Source organism: Rhea americana, unplaced genomic scaffold (assembly GCF_003343005.1).
Source record: "Rhea americana isolate MKP2758 unplaced genomic scaffold, rheAme1 scaffold_35, whole genome shotgun sequence".
Classification (NCBI taxonomy): domain Eukaryota; kingdom Metazoa; phylum Chordata; class Aves; order Rheiformes; family Rheidae; genus Rhea; species Rhea americana.
In genome coordinates this window covers 3,438,133-3,461,701 of record NW_028186479.1, presented here as the reverse complement: position 1 = coordinate 3,461,701, position 23,569 = coordinate 3,438,133, and the positions used below count along the sequence as shown (strand labels likewise).

The following is a 23,569-nucleotide window of genomic DNA, read 5'->3' as shown; positions in this document are numbered from 1 at the left end:
CTGCATACAGACCTACTGTGCAAAGCATGTCTGATGTTGAAGTTTCTCTTAGATAGGTTAGAGGTACAGAATTTTGATCTTGAGCAGAAACATACTACTGACCTGCTAGAGGAAGTACAGAGCGTAGAGACTGGTTTTGAAGGTTCTTGGTGTTTCTGGTGTCAGTTGTCAAGTTGCTGTTAATCTAGCAATGTTCTGTTACATTCAGTTTTGCTGCAGGCTTGAAAGGTGTCTGATGGACAGTACCTCTGGCAGGTTTTTTTCATGTGTTATGGACAGATACAGCTTCCTGAAGAAAAGGGGGAGACTGAATTTTCCCTTTGTAATAGTGTGTTTGGGGGAGAGAATTTTAAGAACCTCAGTGAGGAGAAGACGAGATACAAGGTAGTGAGGATTTAAGAGCTCCTGAAGAAGCTGAAACAGGGAGACCATTGAGGAAGTCTAGGGAGTAGGTACACACCTAGGCCTTATGGGATGTAAAGAGACAGGGCCAGAGGGGACTATACTGTGGTATCTGCAGTAGAGAGGTGTTTGAAACCAACACTGGAAGCCAGAACACCTGGAAGCCTYGTGATGTTTTATTTATACTGTCTTTTACTTGTGTTTTGTACTATTTAATTGCATCTGCATTTTCTTAACTAATGTGTCATTCTATTTCATATTCTAATAAAATCTTGAGGCTGGCAAATTTATGAATATTTTTGCAGCCTTTACAATAAGGAAAAAGGTTTATGTAAGTCTTGCTTCCCAAGTCTGAATAACTTAGGAACCAATCACACTCTGAAGTTACCGTGAGCATACTGATCTATGCTTGATATATGCCTTCTAAAAAATAGAACAGGCTGTATAGAACAAATGAATGATGACTGTTTTTGGTAATTACTGAGGATTTGTGTGTTTATTTAGAAATATGTGTTACTGCTTGGGTGCCTTGTATTGCATGATGAGGTCATTGCTTCTTGTCTCAGTRCCTTTACAGAGTGCAAAAAGGGCAACAAATGCTACAATTAAGGTTGAGCATTTTAGATGACATCAGTCCTCCTCGTCTTTCAAGTGGAAATATGGTATACATAGCCTTTATGCAGATGTGATTTCTGCTGATGAAATTGTAGAGACCACTAAGAGAAAAACTTCTCCAATAATAATCTGATTCTCTTCTCCAGTCTCAAGACAACACAGTGCAGTCAAAATTAATTCGTACGATCCAGTGAAGGAGTGGATTTCTCTTCTATCCAAAGCTCTTCATTTTTGTGTGTAAAGAGCTTCTTCAGAATGCTGTAGTGAAGTGTTTTGTTCATTTTCTGTGACATCTCCAAAAGATGTTGAAATTTCCTGACACTGAATTCTCACCGAGTTTGCTGTATTACAGGAATTTGGAGTTTCTCAGTTGTCTTTATTTAGTTCTGAGTTACATCATGTCATTACAATTACCTGATCACCTTCTCCAGCAAAGTCTAAGTCTTTATTTGCATAGCAAATTACCGTGCAAATTTTTGACTGTGCTTTAATAATAAAACTTAAGTGAATTTATTTTTAAAATATTGGATTCAGTTTTGTGTAAATAAAACTGTTGTAACCATCCTTGTAGAATACTACAGAACATGCAGCATGGGTAAATTTTTAATTGCAGATTCAATGTAATACTTACTTTGAAATGGTTCRTGCTCTAAAGACGAAATGATTTTACATAAAAATTTCATATTTAGGAAGACCTAGGAGATCTTAAATGTCATTACTAGTAGGTCTTCGAAATAGCTAGGAAATAAAACCTTGTAGTGTGGAAAATGCATACAGTAATATGTTTATAAATTTTCAGCTAATGAAATTAAAACCCACAATTCGTCGAGTGGAAGTAGTCCTTTGGGAGGTGTTACTGAGGACTCTTTTGAAGATGGGCAACTGAGTGAACTAGATGAACTTTTTAAGGGTTCTGACATGGATGAAGAGGTACTAAGAAGTCATGCTTTCTGTTACTGAATCATTTAGGAAATGATAGTCCATATAATTGGATAACTTTAAATACTAATGTTTCATCAATGAAATTTTTAATTTTCTATAGTAAAGAGAATACTGCTTTCATAGTTGCACAGATTACTGTGTGCTGTTGGCAGGTGAAAGTCTTATTTGACAGAATTTGTGATTTTCTTCTCTCACTCATAATTGGTCTTCAAATTTGAATGCAAGCAATGTATTGTCATRTCAGTTATTACAGTAATTCTGTATTAACAGTTGTATAAAAAGTACTGTTCCAGTAGATATCTAAAAGCACTTCTATGCATCTATAATATTTTTACATAACATAATTTTAGAAAGTTGCTGTTAAGTGCTTCTCACCCCACAGTCTCAGAAGGGTGGGGTGGTACTGAAAAAATTCAGCTGGGAGAGCTGCACAGCTGGTACATCAGAGGAGGAATGTTCTGAGACTGGTAACTTGAGCAGAAGCATCACAGCATAAACATACTGACTTCCTGGCAGTTCAGAGAGAACATTAAGCCATTTTCATGCTCAGTGACATTATCTGACTTTTCTATTTTCCCCTAGATAATTTAAGTCTAGGAATTTTAATACTTGCTGAAATTTTTTGCTATTTCCTTCTTGGATCATAGATGAGAATTTGCATCTCACTACCAGTCAGACATAAATGCTGATGGYGTTTACTGTTTTTTTTAACTCCCTCAAGAATGGATAATGGATTTAACTGATTAAGTTAAACTGTAAAATTGAGGTGGCTAAAAATTGGTAAGTGTGTGGAGTAAATAATCAGATGAGGAATCAGTTTCTCTACTAGGATCATTATTTAAAAGTGGAGTAGAAACATTCCTACAGCGAATGAGACATCTGATACAAAAAGTAAGCAAGACAATTTTGTCCCCTGACCTCACAGTAAGAGAGAGTAAAGGAGTCCGGCAGCGGGCTAGAGGAAGGTTAGTAGCATGAAAGGCGTTTGTATAGCCCTATACAGGATGGATTCATTACTGGAGGAGTAGTACTTGTTGCAAAAACTGTGGTTGTTGCTGGCCACACCCCAATGGGCTACTTCATGATGTTCTGGCTTTATAAAATCAGTGTCCTGACATACTTGCTTTTCTGTGCTGTCTTGAATGACAGTAGATACCTACTCCTCTCACCTAAATCTCAAACTAAACTCCAGAAACTTGCACCACAACRTACATGTTGCATCCATATGTGGATGAAAAACTAGCTGTGCAGACTTGGGGAGGGAGTAGAAGGGCAGAACACTTCTTACAAGTACTCTTAGAGTTTGATGGGGTTTTTGGTTTGTTTGTGTTTTAATGGCTTTTCAGTCTTCTAGAGTTGTGAAAAGGACAGAAACAATAGTTACTGCATGGAGAAAATCCTTGATGTATGGGGGAACTAGTAAAATGAAATTTTTACATCTGTTGAGAGTATATCCTCTAATTCTTTGGTTATTGTAAATTTGTGATACAATATGAAGTTAAGCAACATACTTCATGAATAGTGGAAAAAACAARGCCAGAATTGCATGAGTTTGCCCTATATCATTCCCTTCAGATTCTTCCCATACCCCTAAATATCTTAGGTGCTCTCTTCCTCTGCATTTTGGAGGATTTTTTTCCTATAATCTCTGATGTGTAGCTGACAAAGAGCCTCAGATTCCTCTTCTTTGCAGCTTTAAATTTTCAATGAACTTTGTAGGAATGTCATTTGTGGGATTTATACAGATCTGTCAGCTATAGCTAAAATTAGGTAGTTGGCCTCAAAATTATGGGAAGGAAAGAGAAGTGAGAAAACACCCATTCAATCATGTCATCCTTTTTCCCATTAAAGATGACTGTGTTAAAGATCACAATTTGTAAAGGTAATACGTCAATTAAAAAGGTTGTGTAAGAATAACACTACAGTCCGAATAATGTTTTTATAATCAAGACTATATTGTCAGACTTTTCAACAAAAGACTTCTAGTTTTAAGTCTGTAGTGTAAAACATAGCAGACTTGTTAGTGCTGTGGTGTACATTATGCAGTCTAAAAGTATAATTTAAATACCTTCACAGTTCAGATTTGCAGATGGGATGGCTGATATTAAACAAGAAAAAACAGACGAAACTGGAAAAACGTATGTATACTTTGTCCTTTGAGTAACCTGTGATGTTCCCCAGTCACTGTACAAATGAAAGGTGATGTTTTTATTAAAACACCATCAGGTTTTAACTTAGTTTTTCTGCTATACCACAACAAGGTGTGAAAGCAAATAAATATATGAGATACTTCATTATGCAAAGAAATCAAAAAGGAAATTTTAGTTGTAGCCTGATGCGGTAACAGAAAATATTTTGTGCTCTGGCTGGGACTAAATACATCCACTCTATGCCAGTGTCTTGCCTCCTCTGGCATCCCAAAAGGAGTACAGTGTTTAAGTTGTGTTTCCAGCCACAATAGCACTTACCAGAACTCTGAAAAAATTTACTAGCCCTTAATGAAGCTTTATCAGCTTTCTTTGCGGTCTCTTGGGACTTTCCTAAAACGGATGGAAGGATTGAAAGATTCTCACTCAAATTCAGGCTGACAAATCTTTGAACAGCAGTAGAAAAAGGTGTTTAACAATGTGACATGGAGTTAAACATATGCATAACTGTTCTGCTACTTCAGGCTGTGCTTACACTGTTTGTTGCATGTGTGACTTGAAATGTGAAAATAAAATACCTTCCTCTGTTGTCAAGCCCCCAAAAGAAGCAGAGTAAGACTTTTTATTAAAAAATATATACTTAACTGATGGAACAGTTAAGTGATTAGAAGAGAAACATAGTAACAGACATTCCAGAGTCATTTTCGTGGTAATTAAAAGACTCGGCTTGCTCAGAGGAGGGCATCACTTTTTTTCCAGCACCAGTCATGTTTATGTGACAATTCAAATTTAACAGATGTCCATTAAGTAGAGAATATTGCATCTGTTCATTAACTAGCCAGAGAGCTTCAAGCTTCTCCTGGTAAAATATCCATATGAATTTACTTCAGAAGCATAAATAGCTCTTTGTGCTATAACATAAGTAGATTATGGTAGATAAAAATGTATATGCAAATGATACCACATTACTTTACATCTTTTCCCTAACACAGCACCAGAGAAAAGATTCACTTCCTTAGTTGGAACATAGCAATCTCTGTGGTTATAGAAGAAGCATTTATCCATCATTTGGCATCAAACTATTTTCTCTATTTTGTTCAGAAATACTGCCATTGCAAAGTTTGCAGAATCACGGAATGATTGAGGTTGGAAGGGACCTCTGGAGATCATCAAGTCCAACTCCCCTGCTCGAGCAGGGTCACCTAGAGCACGTTGCACAGGATCATGTACAGGCTGATTCTGAATATCTGGGAAAAAACTGCTCATATTTAGCAAACTCTGCTTTTAATTTGAATTTAATCTGAAGATGATACTTAGAAATTGATTGTATAGCTATATAGTTTACAGTTCTTGTCAAAATAGCATGCMGTTTACCATCTAGATGAAAAGAGAGCTGAGGTTGTTATCCTGCAGGTAAGTTGCTAGGAAAATGCTATTACATTGTAAGCTGCAAAATATGGGTAACTAGATCCACAAATTTGTCCCTCTGGAGACAAATATACCAGCTATATTAAAAATAAAAATGGATATTGAAGGGATTTGAGCTTATTGTTGATGGAATTTATTCTTCTCTGTAGTAGCATTTTTTGTTTCAAACTGTATTAAAAACAGCCCACAATTTAGGAAAGACTTGAATTATCCTGGCTAAGGAAGGTATTAAGTAAGTAGTAGTTTAGAAGCTGGAACATTTCCCTGATAGGGAATAGCAAGTCTGTTTCTAAACAGCAAGCAGGCTGAATGTACTGACTGAGTTGTACTGACTTAATTGATGAGGAGAAAGAGATCTTGTAGATGGGGATCTTTTTCCTATGGCTTTAATTACAAATAAGAAAGATGTAATTTAAGTGTTTTCCTAGCAATTTTGTATCTTATTTTCGAAAACATCGCATTTCAGTAATTTGATTGTCTGTAACGTACACATTCGGGAATAGTTAAAGGCAAAACAGTTTTTAATTGAGGTTCCCTTCGAAATCTTCGAAATCTTCTGCTAAGTATAATAGGTTATTAGACAGGAAAACAATTGACTCTTCAAGTAATTTCCAAAGCTTTGTGGATTTCCTTGGCAGAGATTACATAGCAGTTTATTGAAAAGGATGTGCTCCAAAGACAGCAGAAACCATCTCAACCTTCCTCTCAGTGGAGTGAAAAAAATGAAGTGGTTCCTGTGGTGCCTTTTCTGCTTATTTACTGAATTTAATATAGTTAAACTTTAGGATAGAATGATCTCAGTTGATGATAATCCAGTGTGACTAGGCTATGAGAGAAATGAAAGCAAGGTTGTTGGGATTGCTAGCTATTTAAATTTATAGAGCGTGTTTGTTACTTTAACTATTGAAGAAATTCTCGTCTTTTATACACATAATACCACATTTTAAGTATTTAGTGTATGGGAGAAGCAACTATTTAATTTGATTAAACAAATGTGTATGTGTTTGTCTTAACACTCAGCAGTGACTGTAAATATAAAGGTCTTTTGAACTGCGAACTTCAGTCAGGATTAACATTGCCTGCCCTGAAAGTGAATGCCCCCAGTGAAGGCACAGTGCTGAAACCCTGGACAAATGGTTCGTATCTTGTATTAGTAAACCCTCCTGGGTTTTTTATTTGTGTTTTATTTCCCTATAAAATCTTAAAGGATTTCTTCAGTTTCTGAAGACATTGACTAGAGTTTATTTTTGTTTTATATAGAAGCAAAAATGGAAGCTATCATATGGCAAAGTTGGTTTTTGTTTTGTTTTAGCAGGTTCCCATCTGCTAATGTCAAATAGCAGTCATTTTATCTTGATATTTATAATTCTCAGATACTTCAATTCAGAACTGCTCATATTCTTAGTATTTTGACATGCTGTATTTGACCCACATTATGGGCAAATAACTTTTTTAATCAGAGAATGTAACTAGGGTTTTGRTTTCTGTCAGCAAAGCTTTATAAAGGGATTTATGTGCCTTGCCAAAGGTCAGAGCTTTCTTATTTATGCCAGCTCAAATGTTTGTGAGGCATTCGCTGAACTGGATCAAGCAAACAATCTAGATTTTAATAAGCAGTGCTTTGCCTCAACCTGATATGTATCATAAGTGGGGCAGGTACCTCTTGAATGTCTCTGCCACCAGAGAAATCATAATGTAATAGAACTGTATTCAAAGTTTTCTGATTTTTGCTGGTTTTATCTGCAAATAACAACTCTGATATTCAGCCTTATGTAAATACATAGCTTTATTTGGCATGTGAGATAGAGAAGTACAGGACTTGGTTATTTATAGATAGATATTGCATTCTGTTTATGTGCCACAGCTGTTTTGGGAATTCATGTTTTTAGAGTGATTGGTTAATGTGGAAGCTTATAAATGAGTGTTCTCTAGATTGAGATCAGTATCATAGGTCCTTGTTTAGTTTCAGATTAGACTACTATTCTGAGTATGTTGTCTAATTTTTACCATCATGTCATTTAACAATGTTTTTAGGAAGGGCAACAAAGGCTATAAAAAGCAACTATGAAATATGGAAGGAGGATGCCTGTCTACACTACTCTGGTTTGAAATTGCTTGTCTTTGGCCTTAAAAGTGTATGTCCTTTCTGGAGAGTTTTTCTAAACTTTTCTTAGGATCAGTGGAAGCAGTCAACAGAGCAAGAACTTCTGTATTGGGAGAGATTAAAATAGAGCCTGTTCTTCTCCAGAGCTGTGCAGACAGGACAGGCTGTGTCACTGCAGTGCCTGCTCCCCTGTGACTTTGGTATATGGTGAGAGGGGAGAGTGCAGACTGTTGAAAGGACCTGGCCAAAAGTTCTAGGCAATGGGGACAACAGGAAGTGCCCACAGGAAAAACTTGTGAGCTGTACAAGATATTGCTAGCATTTTTCTGCATAAGGTGGATGATTGTTTTTCTCAGTATTTTTTCCTGTCTCTAGATTTATCCCACTCTAAATTTAGCAAATTTCCCACCACAATCACTGCCCAAAACCATGCAGCTATGCTTCTAACTACCATTCACATATATAATTATTCTACTTTATATTTCTCCTTTCCATCCTGTAGATGGTCGTATCTGTTTAGAAAGCTCTAATAAGAAGAACTACACACCTAGTAGTCCAGTAGAACATGCCTTGTTATTGGATGTTCTTTATTAACTATATATTTTGTCAGAAAATGCTAGRCACCCTGCCTTTCAAATAGCCAGATCTCTTAGGGTACCAGGTGGGCACCTCAGAAAACAAGATACTCAGAAGCTCTTACTTCTTTTTAAAACCAGATTTGAAAAATAGAACTCCTAACTTCCATTAGCATTATTAATTCTTAAGGGGGRAAAAAAAGGAATCTCAGGTATCAAGAATAATTAAACTTCTAAAACTATGTTTTTATTTAAAAAACATTAACTTACATTGGGCTTGAGCTAGGTGCTACACTGCCTAAAAGATACAGATTATGAAAGGTTTATTCTGATTCTGAAAAAATAGTTTAAATTCATTCTTAGTGATTTGAGAATGCAAGGATTACTGATAAAGTGGTTTTTTTCCCCTTTTTAAATTAAAATTTTGGCTATTTTCATTCCATTTCTTTCCTCATCTCTATAATTATAATCAGACCAGAGACCTTGGATAAAGTTGTGAATTTTTAATTTAAATATTTATTATTAAGCAGTTATTTTAAAAATTTGTTTAAAAGTTCATTTTAAAAACAGTTGAGAAACCGTGGCTTACATTACTGGATTTAGTTTGTATTAGTCAAATTTTCATTAATCATTACCTTGAATTGAAGGATTTCTAAATATAAAGGAAAACAAATAAGTGTTTGGTATGATTTATTTTATTACATGAGCCATTTATTGCCTCTGTCCTAATTCTTAGATTTCAGATTTTCAGGAAAGAGTTCTCTACTGCCATTGCAAAATTACGGAGATTCTGAGCCATGGAAGATGGACAGAAATGTAAAAGTGAGTTGCTAAATTCTTTATGACTTCTGACGCTTTGGCGTTAGTTTTGTTATGGATATTCAAACAGTTCTGCATATGTCTATTCAGAGATTACCAGCCTGTGTAGGCTTATATTCAAGAATGAAATCAATGATGAGGGGAGATCTATTCACTGTGAAAGTTTGTTGATTTCTATTTCCAGCTTAAACAAAATCAAATATGACTTTTTGATTTATTGTTTTTGTAGAACTGAAAAGCAGAGAAGGTTTCATGCGTTCAGGAGAGATGCATAATTATATTGGGCACTGACAAGGGTGAAGGAAATTAACCCAAAACATTCTCAGACTGTTATCCAGAGCCATATAGTAGTTTGTCACCTTTATTCCTCCTTTCTGTTCGTTGACAGTCTTATGTAGCTCTTCTTGTGTTGTCCTGTCTTGTGTGGTCTTCAAGACTACAGGTTTTCATTGAGTTAGGCAATAAACAGGCAAATAATGAGGGTTAATCTTGATCTTGTTTGAAATGTTGCAGATATAGTATAGAGGTGAGGGTTGTTTGCTTTGGGTTTTTTTCTGTGGGTTTTTTTATGTTTAATTATGTTTTATTTTTTTAAGGTTTCCCGTTCAATCCATCAGCTCCTGGAGATGATTGAATTGCCTCGTAAATATTGCAGGCTTTATTTCATGACTTTGCGTGGCTGTGAAAGAGCAAAATGTTGGTTTTGGCATGTTCCTGAACAAGGGGATGAAAAGGTAAAGAGAACTATTGGAGAAAGGAAAAATTGTAAGTGAGAATACATTTTTTTGAAATGCAAAACAGGATCTTCTGTATTCATTTATATATTAAGAGTGAGTTAATTTCAGAGATTGATGGATCAGAAAACCCACAGAAGGTTTTCATATCAAGGTCTTTATACAATTCTTTAAAACTCTTATCCTAGGAAGATGGTAGAATTTTGAACTTACAGAGTTTTTAAGAGAGCAAATATCAGCAAAAGGAGAAGAATCAGGTTATAGAATAATGGAATTGGGAGACTGAGACATTTCCATACCAAGCATCAGAGACCTCTAAGCAAACTCAGGCTTTCTATGTATTCTTAAATTCAAGAGCCATTTACAATATATTAATTACTTCARGTTTTGTGTAACAAGGGCTTTTCTATTCAAAAATGCTCTAATCTCCTATTATGCTGGCTATTCTCATCATACTTACATGCAACTCTGCTTCATCTATCATTGTGCARTCTCCTTATCAGATTTCTTTGACATGTTAACTCCTGTTAACTCATTCAAATACAAGTGAGGCAGTAGAGTTATTTGGCCCAAATAAAATCAGGTCATGTGGAAGGTGTGAACACAAACCTCTTTGAAAGTAATTCATTTAAAATTCAGATGGTACCTGTGGTTAACCAGAGTTCTTTATGAAAAGAGTTCTTACTACTTTGAAAAGTGTTGCAGTTCTGGCTGCTGTAACCATGGAACCGTCAAAACCTTAATGTTTGCAAAGAAATGTATGTTGTTGAAGGACATGTCAGTGAACTGTTTTGTAAAAAGAAAACTTTTGAACAGGCATCAAACTTGTATGTTTTTAAGAGGCTATCTAAACAGAAATGTCCTTGCAGCATCTGTTTAATGTCTCTGCGTAATATGGTAGGTGATGTGTGTAGACTAATCTCAAAAAGGATAAGTATATCTCGCTGCTGTACAAGTGGRTGAACCTGCTGTATTTGTGGTGAAGTTTATTCTGATGATTCTGTTAGCAAAAGCGTATTTTGGACACTTTTGCCAGAACATAAAACTGAAAGACTATCTTCTTGAAATTTTTRCTAAAGCAGTATGTCTAGAGCAGAAGTTAATACTAATTGATAGAAATGTGCTGTTTGCATCTGTGATGTCAAGTCCATGACCATTTTAAACAGTGTTTTCAACATCTGATTCTGAAACACTGCCTCAAGTGTTTTATAGTCTTACTATTTTACAGCTCCCAAGCTGTTGCTGCTGAAGAGTTGCTTGAAGTATGTCAGATTCTGAATTAAACAGCAAATGTCAGGTATATCAGAAGTTAACCACAAAATGGTTATCTGGAAACCAAAAACACCTCTTTTCATCAACAACTTCAGTGCATACTAGTGGTTACACATTTTCAGSTTTGATAGAGATTTTCATAAGAAAGTTTTTCCCCCATGTGACAATTCCAAGTCATGATCTTCATTTTGTGAGTTTTTTTTTTTTTTTGAATCATTGCTGTTGACAACTGCTCTAGTGACTCTGGAAATCTGATGATTGACTGTTTACAATAGTTTCCGAATCAATCAGCTACAAAATCAGTTTTCCAGTGATGGGCAAAGTAGATGTATTTTCAAAGCATTTAACAGAGAAGTTAAAGGTCTGTAACATTTCCAAGAACAGCACAATGCAAGCTAATTTTCTTCTTGTGTAGTAAGATTTTGGAATTGTATATCTGAAACTGAGATGTAGATGGTTAAATAAGTCACTTAAAAGCAAGCAGTACCCAAACTTGGCCTTACCAGGTCTAAAGTTTATTTCTTAGATATTATCTTGTAGTATGAGTTACGATTTTATCATTGTTGTCTGTAAGTAAGAAATTACAGAATCACAAAGCAAAGAATAACTTTAGCTGAATAGCTGAAACCGATAAGAGCCAAATATTTTAAAAGAAAATTAGCATCTAAATGAGCTCATCCGTCTCCCTAATATCTCAAATGTCCTTTGCCAAAATTTTAAAAGTAAATCACTGTAATTTGATCTTCTTAATGTTTCTCTTTTCCTTTTCATGTTTTGGAATAGAGCTGAATTTTTTCTGATGCTTTGCAACCCCTTTGAAATCTTATGTAACTTAGCTTAAAAACTAATTTAATTTCTTGAGCACTAATTCTCTAATCGGCTGTGGGAAAGTTTGCTTTCGCATCAGCTGAAGGTGAAGAACTAAATTCTCTACTCAGAACTATTTAAAGGCCATTCACTTTGATTATTATTGCAGTGCAGCAGTCCAGCACACTTACTGTTCTGCCTACAGAGCCTAGCCTGACACTATTTGGAGCTTGGTTTTAGTTGTTTATTTTTTTAAAATGTCCATTTAAAACTGATAGTAGGCYAAGTACCTCATGGTGGCACCAGAGTACATAGATGGAAGATACGTAAAGCAGCAACGGAGAAGTCATTTAGTCAAATTATGAGGAAATTAGTCCTTTTACGAACTGTTATGCAGACTGGTAGTCCACTTGCTCAGTACTATTTTATTTTAATGATGATCACTACCAGAATTTTTGAAGAGGAGTATCCTTCCCCATAATGGAAATTTCTTCCTTTTTGTTAAGTAACTGGTGGAAGCTGTATAGCGTAAGACACCAGGACTTAATACTCTTCACAGTTGTGGTTATCCTACAAAACAACAGTGATTTAATTCATAAAAACATCATACACTTTGAGTTCAGCATACATTTGAGCTCAGCAAGTTCTACAAGCTATACTAGTTTTATTTATTTTTWAAAAAGTTGTCTTTAATTTCACTCAATGGCATCACTTTTGTATTAGGCTGTAGTAAACAAAGCTATTAAGACTGTGTTTTAAGTAATTCCCCAAAGAGAAAGGAATGTTAACTGGGTATAGACATCTGTTATCTTTCCAAGAATGGCTGTCTTTCAGAGTGCTTACAGCTGTGTTCATCCTGCTCATTCAGCAATTATAGAAAATCTTGATCACTTAATATTAAAAAAGACATCTTAAACTGAAAAACACTTAAACACTCTCCAAAATCCTTAAGACTTCATATACTTGAATCAGTAAGTCTTAAAGGTTTTGGAGAGTGTTTAAGTGTAGAATAATGATGGTATGCTGCTTTTGAGTTTTTCAAATGACTGGATGTCACTGTTTCTCTAGCTCTAACAACTTCAGTAGTTGCAGGCATTTGCAGAAAGCTGTTAACTGGAGTTGCTGTCTTTAAAAATAATGGGAAAAAAAGATTTGTATGTTGTCCAGATACCTACTTACTACAGTTTAAAATTTTGTTAGTAAAAGAATAGTGTTTTTGACTGTAAACTTAAAATGGCAAAATGGTGAGTCAGGAGTACTGATTTGGCCTGATCTACTCAGCAATATTGTCATCGATTAAGGTTAAAATTATTATGCAGGAATGCAAAACTAGTTGGTTAGAAAAATTAGTTACTAATATAGAGGTATTTCCCCTTCATGCATCAGTAGTGTGTTGTTTTGCAGTACAGGTGTATTCATTACTAACACTTAGAGGAGGAGAAAATATCTTTTTTTGGAGGAAAAAAGGCACCCAGCACACTTCTTTCTAACCTAATTCCTTGAAATAGCATAGACATCTTTCTTAAATTTCATACCCCTTTGTTTTATAAAAGAGATTAAACACTTGCCTGTAGGTACAGTAGATGCATATCACTTCCTGGTGAGATATCGTAAGTTTGACAGTTGAGATCTTTAATGTAAATCTTCTAGTCCTTCTGGTGTGACTAGTCTAACCAGTGAAAAAGAGTCTGTTTTGAGAGTGCAACAAATCAATTATTTTTATCTTCGTGTACATTTAGACACATCAGCTCAAACCATACTCCAGAAGGAGCATGCAGCTCTTTCAGTCTCAGACTGTAGAGTATGCGTGCAGCTTCTCACTGAAGCTTGTGCAGGGGGAGACGCTCTCCTTGTCTGCAGGACAGGTGCAGGTGTGCGCTGGTGGAGGACTTGCGTCAGCAAGTAAAGGAGCGGTGGGAGGAAGTCAGCAGAGTGTACAGCAGTGTCAGAAATGMCAGAGAGATTGACCTGGTCTCCTCCGAGAGCCTGCAGACATGAGACTGAACCCCCAGCTCCACCAAGGGAGGTGCAGACAGAATCTGTGCTTACCAGGTTTGGGAAATAGAGATTTCCACGATAGCAAAGACTGGAAGTTTGTGACTTTGAGGAAGAGAAAGGCAGCTCCTGCTCCACCTGCAGATTTGCAACTGCAGGACAGGTTCAGTGCCCTAGGAACTCCTCCTTGCAACTCCTCCTTTGATCTYATGCTATAGCAAAGGGCTATAGCGTGGGGTTTTCCCCTTATTAAACATCACAGTCCATTCTGAGAGAATTTATAAATTTTGGTGCTTTTTCTTATAAATTCAGCACCTCATTGTTTTGCTATTGTAAAACTCTGTCATACCAGATAGTCAATTGCTTGTATAAAATACATACCCATTTTGTTACCATTTTCATTAAATTATCGTGTTAAATGATTTGTAGAATTAACTTCTTTAGGTTCACAGAGCAGCAYGGTCTGTGCTACCTTTTGAAAATGGGAAAACTGTCACTTAATTTTATTAACATGGAGGGAATATTGTACTCTTTTGCTGATAAATTAATCTAATTCTTGTCTAGCATTAAATGTTGTCATTAAATTTCTGTGTCAATCTCTTGGAAAGAATTCACCAATTTAAAAAATGTATTAGCTTTTTTTTTTCCCCAACGTTTTTTTTTTTGTTTGTTTTTTGTTTTTTGGTTTTTTTTGGGGGTTGGTTGGCTGCTTTCTGACAGTTAATGTCTATTTTGGAGTAATTCCACACAGGAAACATGGAAACGTTATCTTCACATGCATTGTGCTTTTGTTTACCAGAAGATTTTTTTCCTGTCACAGTTCAGAGGCAGGCTTGGCCAGAGTTTCCCATTGCAAGTTTATTTTTTAATTATTATACATGTACCCTCATCCTAAATCTGTTATGATTAACTCAGAATTTAGAGACTCTCATTTTTACATGGTTCATGGATTTAATTACACCTTTTATAAATGGAAACGATTAAATCAACTCCTTTTATAAATTGAAACGATTAAATCAACTTAAGCCTACTATAAGCCGGAAATGAAGCACACAATTAGGTTCTTTTATGCATGCAGTGTAACTTGACTCAAATCGTTCTACAACTGGATTTTCCAAGCAATTTCACTAATACTTGGAACAGGCATAGCTCCAGATGCAATCTTGGCTTTTTTGGGAATCAGCCCAAAGAAGGAGGAAGATAGATTCCAAAAGAAAGCAAATTAATTTACATAGTGTAAGCATGTGCTAAAGTTTGTTTTGGAAATGCCGTCAGCCACCTGGGGTTGTAGATTTGGATTAAATGATTCACCCATTGCCAAATGACACCACGTTTATATTAGTGATCAAAGATTCTACATAATTTTCTGAAAGGAATGTCTTAGACTATTGTTCATGGACACTATGGTGCTGTTTAAAAACAAAAACAACTTTTATTTATAATCAGCTTATGCAGATGTAGAATTGTCTTCTTCTTTGACTTGGTGATCTGAACGGGCTGTTGGTCTTGAGGAAAGATGTCTTGGCCACAAGCCAGTATGTTGGACTTTGATGCTAATCCATTCACTGTTTAACTAAAGCCATGATTGGATCCTGTCTAATATTGTAGCTGGGTTTAAATATAAGCCCAACTTAGTTCTGTAGTAACACAACTACAAATTTCAGGGTGGTTTGTCTCTTTATTTCTGATTATTTCACAAAATAGTATTAAATATGACTCATTAAGTAACTATATAGAAAGGTTCCAGAAGTGACAATGGTTATCAGAAATTTATTTTATCTAACTAAGAATTCTAAGTTTTAATCTCAGCACTCTGTGAGCTGAAGCAAAACGAATAATTATCACAAACTGAAATTAATATTTTTTTAGGCAGCTTAAGATACTAAGATAAAAATGTTTTAGTACAAAATATTGTATTAAAATATCTAAATATAGATTTCTTTTTCTTTTAAATCAAGTAGATTTGCGGTAAAAGTGCTTATTAACTCAAGTTAGTTCTGAGATTTTTCTTGTATGCCGTTATGAGTGGCTTTTGGGGAAGATACAGTGTTAGCAACTTTATTTCTAGGAGATTATCTGACTCTAGGTTGAAGCATTTATGTAATTTTTTTCATCATGTTTTCACTTGTACCCTTATACTTCCCTTTCTCTGAATGTGCACTTACAATCTGTCACATTTTTACTAATTCCAAGTAATTGTATTTTCAGTTTCCTTTTTTTGTCTGTTAGGAGTGTACAGTTAAACGTGCAGGAAGCTGTGATCTCCGCAGTTCCTTTCCCAAAAATGCCATCTATATTATTTTTGTATTTTATAAATTTATTCCGCTTTAACAGTGCCTTTGCTTATTGACCCAATTATTTTTTAGTTAAATAATTAAAAGCAATGTAAACCTTACTTCCTCACAGAACTTGTGTTTGTAGATTGCTCTTTCATTTGAATATAGCATAAACTGAGGTAATGTTTTACTGTTTTTTCTTTTTTCCAGATTTGCATGGCAATACTTCGGACATACATTACTATTAATGAATTAGGCCTTCTACAGCGTGCAAGTATGATATAGCAGTAGCCTTTGATGCATGTCTTATGTATAGCTTATTTAACATACAAAATACAGAAGCAGTCTGGAGAGTAATGGTGAATTTTCAACAGTGAATAAGAGTTCTGATTTAGGAGTCTATGTCCAATCCACATGTTTTCATGGTGCAGCTTCCTATTGAGGTTGGGAGTTTGGCTATGCAGTTATTTCAAGAGGTTGTCATAAATCTTATTTCCAAACAAAATGAACTGAGCCAGAATAGAACTAGGTTTGAGATTAGAGATCGGTAACTTGAGTGGGGCTTTTAATGAAACGGACATTTTGTAAGACATTTGTAAACATCCTGACCAAACACTGTAAGTCCAAAATTTTAGAGTTAAGTTCTTCCAAAGAAGTGCTGCTAAAGCACCAGACAGCTTTACTATATACCGTAAAGCCATACTACTATATTTAATATGTTTTAGGGACCATAGTTGATTCAGATCTATCTGAGTCTTGAGTCCAGCCAAAAAGGGCTAAATCTAACTCTGTACGGTCATTCCTTTTGTACTTGTCACTAGCAGTCTGGATTTTTGAAAGCTTATTAGAACAGGTGTGGTATCGTGCCAACATTGGATTCATTTGCACTCTATTTAGTAATGTTCCTTTGCTGAAGTACTGAGCTCTGTAATGCAGACAACATAGAGTACCTGCAGGTTTCAGTATGTTTTTGTCAAGGCTAAAACAGCTAGTAAAATCGTCAAGTTAGATATAATTGCACTGCACTGCCTAGTGCTTCACAGCTGCGAAGGCCTCACTTGTGTAATGCACTACCAAGTGTAAACTGGCTTTGTGCATTCTTTTTTGTGCACTTTTCTTGTGCTGCAGCAAATCAGCTAAGCTTTCTTGAAACCTACAGGGCGTATGGAGTTCAGTTCAATGTCATGAGGTATTTCAGAATAGTTCGTCTGGGTCTAGTAAGGTTGGCATTGCACTCAAACTGGTTCCTTTTATCCATTTTTCTCAGTATCTCAGCCCTACAATATCCTGGTTAATTAAAAATTGTTATACAGCTTTTAAATTTTAAGGTAACTTGTTTAAATGGTTAATATCAATTACCTTGAAGTGAAATGATTTTAATTGCTTTTTCAGCACAAATATTTACGAAGTATTACAGAGAAGTTCCACCTGGCATGGATTTTGCTTCACAAGTCCTGAATGATCTTCTCATTTCTTTGCTCAAGAACTGTTTGTTTCAAGAAGTATTTCAGATATTGAATGTTACCTTACTGATTAATATGCTGGTAAGTGACCTTGGAATATTTTGAAAAACTCTTTGATCTGTAGTATCTTAGCCTTTCTATTCTATGCTATTTGTAGTAATGTTTGTTTTTACTTTGRTACTTAGTTTTTATAAGAAAAAAACACAAAGCAATTCATAAATTCTATAATAAAAACTATAAGCTTTCTAATTGAACAAGGTTATAAGACTAATTCTGCTTTTTTTCCTAAATAGCCAGCTGTTGATGTTCTTCTGAAAATTTTTGAGTGCATGGCCTCTTTGAATGTAAGAGATTCTGTGCCTACATTAATCAGTATATTTTGTAAGGTATGAGATTAATTGTACTACTATTTATTGAAATTTCTGAAATGACTTGCCTTGTTTTGAAACACAAATGTATCACTTAAAAAATTCTATTTGAAGAATTTTAAAAAGTTGCATTGTGATCAGCCGAATTTGTGGTACAGGCTTCCATTTGTCTCTTAGTTTTTTACTGAGATTCCTTGTGACATATGTTTCCCACTGATGTTTGCCACTTGCCTCTGGAAATATTCAAGTGATGCCAATTTTTGGTGTGCTTACTTTTCTTCCCCCATTTGATATTACAGCTTGTTGATGCTGGTATGTTTCTTGAGTTTGAACATTTCAACTTCATTATTAAGTTCCTTCACCAATTGCAAGTTTCCAGTCAGGAAATAAATACTATTCTGAACATAAAATCCAGGTATGTCTTTAAGGAGCTATTTTATATCTAAATATATCTAGTTCTTTCTTCAGATTCTATGTCATAGTTTATGGAAAAACTTAAAAAGCAAATTAGAAAATGCAGTCTTAGTGTTTTGGATGGAAATGCGTATGACTTGATCGTATCATGCCTGATTGTACTCTGATCAGTATGAAAAAAGCTAATTATAACTGCAGTCAAAATCCGAATCTTGAATCTTTTATCTTTGAAGCACATTAAACTGATACCACTTTAAAATACAAATTGATGCAATGCTGTTCCCAGGTGTGTTGCAAGTTTGCATAGCTATAGTCAAATCAGAGATACTATGATATAATACATATCTTAGGCCAGCGTAAGCAAGCAGTACTTCTACAATAAATAGCCCTTGTAGGCAATAGGATGACTAGTTATAATCTGAAGTAATTTTCTAGTTTCATTTACTGTGAGACTGCATAAATGCTTGTGCCAGCATAAGCAGGGAGGAGGATGTTTTGGGGGGGGGTTTTCCAGTGTTGCTGAATGATGCTAGTCAAAGTGTGAAACTACAACCCGAATCTGTTCCAAAACTGTTGACATCTTCCTATCACTTAGAAGAAAATGGATCACTCTCATACATCATCTTTATCGTTGAGAAACTAACTTTGCTGTTCATAAAGCAAGTTTTGATTCTTAGAGTATACATGTAATGTATACTGCATAAGTACAAGGTATCAGTCTTTCAAGAGATAACACTATAGAAATCAAGTTTACTGCTCTTCATATTGGTCCCATAAAGAGAACACCTGCCATCTGCGGATATTGGTGTTTTACAAATGCAACCTAACGCACCTGTTGGAGGTAATTTTTAACACTTTTTAGATCAGAAATCTGATTTACAAAGGAGCGACCCTTTACAGGTTTCCAGTATGTATGCCCTTATATCATAAACTGAGAAGCAGTCTATATCTGTGAAGATATAGCAGCTGTGCTACTTGTACTTCATGTGGTAGCTCATTCATATGTAGGTTAAGTATATCCACATGATTGCATTGCCCTGGATAGCTGAATTTGTTGTTCCAGTGGCAGCAGCAAAATAAAACATGCTGCTAGCTACCTGAAGCTGAATTGCACCGTTTCGGGTAACCAACACTTTTTTTTGCCTTCGTGTCAGAAACATGTACAATACAACTCTATATTTACTTAATGGGTTGCAAGTCTTACTCTTAACTTTGCAATTACACTTACCCTGAGAAAAGGGGTTGTTTTCTGTGAAAATAATTCTGTTCAGTAATTTACATGATACAAGAAATACATCCACTGACATTTTTGGATATCATTATAGATAGGTTTCCAGTATCCAGTTTGTATAGTGTGTGTAGTAAACCAAGTCAAAAATTGCATCAATTTTTAATATAAACATGATGTTTTGTTGATCCCCACTTGATATCATGTTGTTTAGTTCAACAGGGTTAGAAAAGTGAATGGTTTGACTATAAATAGCTTCATTTGATGTTAAATTAAAAGAACATTACTATTTTTTCTTATTGAAGATTTCAGGAAAAACACTTTAAAAAGAACTGGCATTTTGACTTCAATTTGGCAATGGCTGAAATTCAGGTACTGTATGCGTGCATTCTTTAAGCCTTTTGGGGTCTTTAAACCAGTTAAATCTCTTAGGTATTTTTTTAAATCTACAGAAAATTGCAATTTCTACCTCCTTTTAAATTTTTATTATGAAATGTGTTAACAGCAACACATTGTTGGTGAAGCCGTATTTGAGAAAGGTTAACACTCAGAGAAAACTGGCTTTTCTGTGGTGTGTCAGCATTTAATTCAATTTGCGTACTTGAGGCTTTCATCTTAACTTTGCTCTAACTCAAAGATTTTATAGTGTTAAACACTTTTTGCGCCATATATTTATTGTTCTTTTAATAAGTAGTGGTACAGCCTTCCTCATCAAAAATATATTTAATATTTTAGGTAACAGAACTCATATCTAATACAGAAAGACACAGTTGCAAAAGGCTGTAACTGGTAAYGGTAAACAGGTATTTCAAAAAATAAGTAAATATAAGGATTTCTTTAATGGTACACCTGAATTTTTCACATTTAAGGGCAAATTACTTTTTGTATTTACAATTGTAGTACTGTTTGTAAATTATCACTGAGTTACTATCATATCTTCTTAAATTTAGGTCTCAAGGTCTGTAAGAACCAGGACTAATTTTGATTTTCTTTCTTTGATACAAAAGCCAGCTTCAAGCCATCTGACAAGTATAGAGGAAACCACTATCAGTTTGATGTGCATCTTGCAAAAAAGATAACAAAAAAACCCACTCAGAGACTGATTACAAAAAACTGTAGCTGTAAAAAAGTTCCTTCATTACCTTTCCAAGAACCTGCAAAGTATTTGCAAATATTGGCCCTTTTTTTGTTAATGGGAGCACATCAGCTCCTACTACTGATGACCACGTCCAAGTCCTGCTTATCAAAACACTGCAGTCCTCTCACGTTGGACTTTCCATGCCCCGTCACTGGAACTCAAGAGGCCAAACTAGTCACAGGCTGTGGATCTCCTTGACTATGCTGGGAACCCCCTGGGAGGCTTGTTGCATTGGGGTGCAGGTAGCCTTTGAGAGTACTCCTCTGTGTGCAATGAAGTCAGAGGTGTAGAGGCAGATGAGGCATGTGAATTAAGTGTTTTAGCTACCTAGGTCATGTGCAGATAGTAGTCTGGTCACAGCATCTTAGCAGGAGCTGTAGAAACAGTGCAAGGGTTACAACAGCCAGCACGAGGTCCTGTGCTGCCATGTACACAGCGATCAGCGCAGGAGCTCCCTACCTTAAYACTAAGTTGGATACATTTGCGTAAGATTAGGTCATATCTTTTGGTTACCCTTAAACATACATGCAACATGTAGAAGTTAAACTGAGATCTAGTCTATTTTAATAGCCTAATCTTACACTTCAAGCTCTTAATCATGCCTCAGGCTTTCATATGGCCAGTCTATGGAGTCTGACTAGTAAAACTTAATCTAGAAGGCACAGTGAAGTACCTGCTGTCAGATATCAAGATTAAATCATAAAGTCAAATTAGGTTAAGTATGTAATGACCCCATTCAGGATTTTCCTGACCTGATAACATCAGCTTTATTTCTCATGGAAGAAGTAGTTAAAAAAAAAAGTGATTTTATAGAGAACACATATAAAGATTACAAGGGAGAAGTTTATCTTGTGCCTGGACCTGAGAACTATGCTCTGTATTAAGTGCCAACATTTAGTACCTCATGGCACATACGCAGAAACAGGTGTATGTTATACAAATGCTATGATAGCTTCACTTTTCAATAGTGACTTAACCATAAAAAGCACTGTGGTATTTTTGTTTTTTCTATAGTTCTTCTTGGATAGATATGAATTACTAAGTAACAAATGTGCCAGAATAACTTTTTTTTTAATATTCTTTATTCAGTGTGAACTCAGAAGAAAGATCTGGTAGAGGATTTTAGTTAAGCATATGTAGTTGAATGTTACCTGTGACTTCAGTATGTTGTTGTTTGGAAACGAGAGTGTTCCAGTTATTATAGGTTATCAGTGCAACATGAGTTTCATTCTGGTTACAGATAAAGGAGTAACCTGAGTACTCTTGAGACTGATTTATTCCTGATACAACATAAAGATTCACATGTCAAAAAAGGCTAGATCTCCATTTTATTTCAGAGAGATGATTGTCCTAAACTAGTTCTTAACTGAATACTCAAGAATAAATTCTAGATTCTGTGGTCCATGTTCAGCCATGTAATTATTTGGGTTGRAAGGGACCTCAAAGGTCTCTATTCCAACTTTCTTCTCAAAGCTGAATCAACACTGARTTCAGAGCAGGCTGTTCAAGACTTTGTCCAGTCAGTTCTTGAAATCCTGCTGTTTTAGTCTGCAGTTACCCTTCACGGGACTTGGCATAAATGCTGAGGTGGTTTACCTGCAGACCCTGCACAACAGCCTTGTAGTGCTATCAGTATCCTGAGCCACTTGGTTTAAATTTAACATTTCAGTGTGTGTATGCATCTCCAGCATGTGTCTGTAGATTACAGCACATAAACATAAACTTAGTCCTGAAACTCCCAGAAAAGTTACACCAGAGTAATAAGTGTATGACCAGGACCATGTTCTTAGCCTGTATTAACAGGAAGATTCAAATTAACATAATCCAAGTGAAACAAAGTGGGATTGATGATACTAATAAAATTTTTACAAGCTATTGAAAAGGTATCGTAACAATATGAACAGTGAGAGAAAAGAAAGTAAAATGCTGAGATTTAAATCATAGAAGTATAATAAATACCTTTATTTGGTTATAGTCTCTTTGGATTAACTGATCTAGATGCTGTGATCTGTTCTTTTAAGGGATAGGGGATAGTCCGTTGAGGGAACAACAGGAATCAGGATGCATTCAGTACTGTCATAGAAGACATTATATACGAACTCTGTTTTCTTTACTGCATTAAGCCTATTCTAGGTGTATATCTTGAATTTCAATACATTTTCTGTTTGGTGTTCTAGAAGAAGGTTCACTTACATTTATCCATTGCCTTCTTCACAGAATTGCAAGGAAAAAAGCGATTGGACTAAGCTGGGAAATTTGTATATCAATCTGAGAACCGGACATGAACATTTTGGTGATCTTCAGAAATTGTCATTATTTATTGCTGAAATACTAACCAGAGATTCTGAGGAAGAAAGACCAGGAGTTCCTTTTTGTGATTTTGCTGATGCAGGTAAAATTAAGATGCAATAAATACTTTATTCTTTGTAGAGTTTCGTAACATTCTTAATAGCGTAAATGAAGTTAGGGTTGTAAATACAACTAGATGTCTTTGTACAGATAAAAACACATTGAATGGAATCATATTTCATTTGTAATTTCTTTTAGTAATTTGGATTTTCTGAATTATTTAATCTTGTAAAGAACCAAGAATTTCTGCAAGGGCTGCATGCACAAAACTTTTATAATAAAAAATATTTTATTTTTACGTGACGATTCTGACCTCAGATTTTCATATTATACAAAACAACTATCACAGCTTCCAGTCATGGAACGCACACAAGGTTTTGACATGACCTGAAACTAGTTTCTAGTATAGTAGCAGTGCTTCCAGAATGGTAGGATATATTGTAAAATATGGTACTATGATTTGGAAAAGAATTGTAATTCGATGCAGGTCTGT

The 23,569-nt window shown here is 35.3% G+C and overlaps 1 protein-coding gene across 1 annotated transcript in view; it reads left to right on the top strand.

Moving 5' to 3' along the window:
* The window catches only part of TOPAZ1 (testis and ovary specific TOPAZ 1), a 53,434-nt gene that overhangs the window by 20,782 nt on the left and 9,083 nt on the right, over positions 1 to 23,569 (top strand). Inside the window, exons 7-17 of the mRNA XM_085311743.1 lie at positions 1,817 to 1,947; positions 4,036 to 4,097; positions 6,558 to 6,670; positions 8,965 to 9,035; positions 9,629 to 9,766; positions 16,327 to 16,390; positions 17,509 to 17,660; positions 17,873 to 17,965; positions 18,247 to 18,362; positions 19,895 to 19,961; positions 22,945 to 23,119. Coding sequence (XP_085167869.1) covers positions 1,817 to 1,947; positions 4,036 to 4,097; positions 6,558 to 6,670; positions 8,965 to 9,035; positions 9,629 to 9,766; positions 16,327 to 16,390; positions 17,509 to 17,660; positions 17,873 to 17,965; positions 18,247 to 18,362; positions 19,895 to 19,961; positions 22,945 to 23,119 — 1,182 coding nt within the window. The remainder of the gene's footprint in view (positions 1 to 1,816; positions 1,948 to 4,035; positions 4,098 to 6,557; positions 6,671 to 8,964; positions 9,036 to 9,628; positions 9,767 to 16,326; positions 16,391 to 17,508; positions 17,661 to 17,872; positions 17,966 to 18,246; positions 18,363 to 19,894; positions 19,962 to 22,944; positions 23,120 to 23,569) is intronic.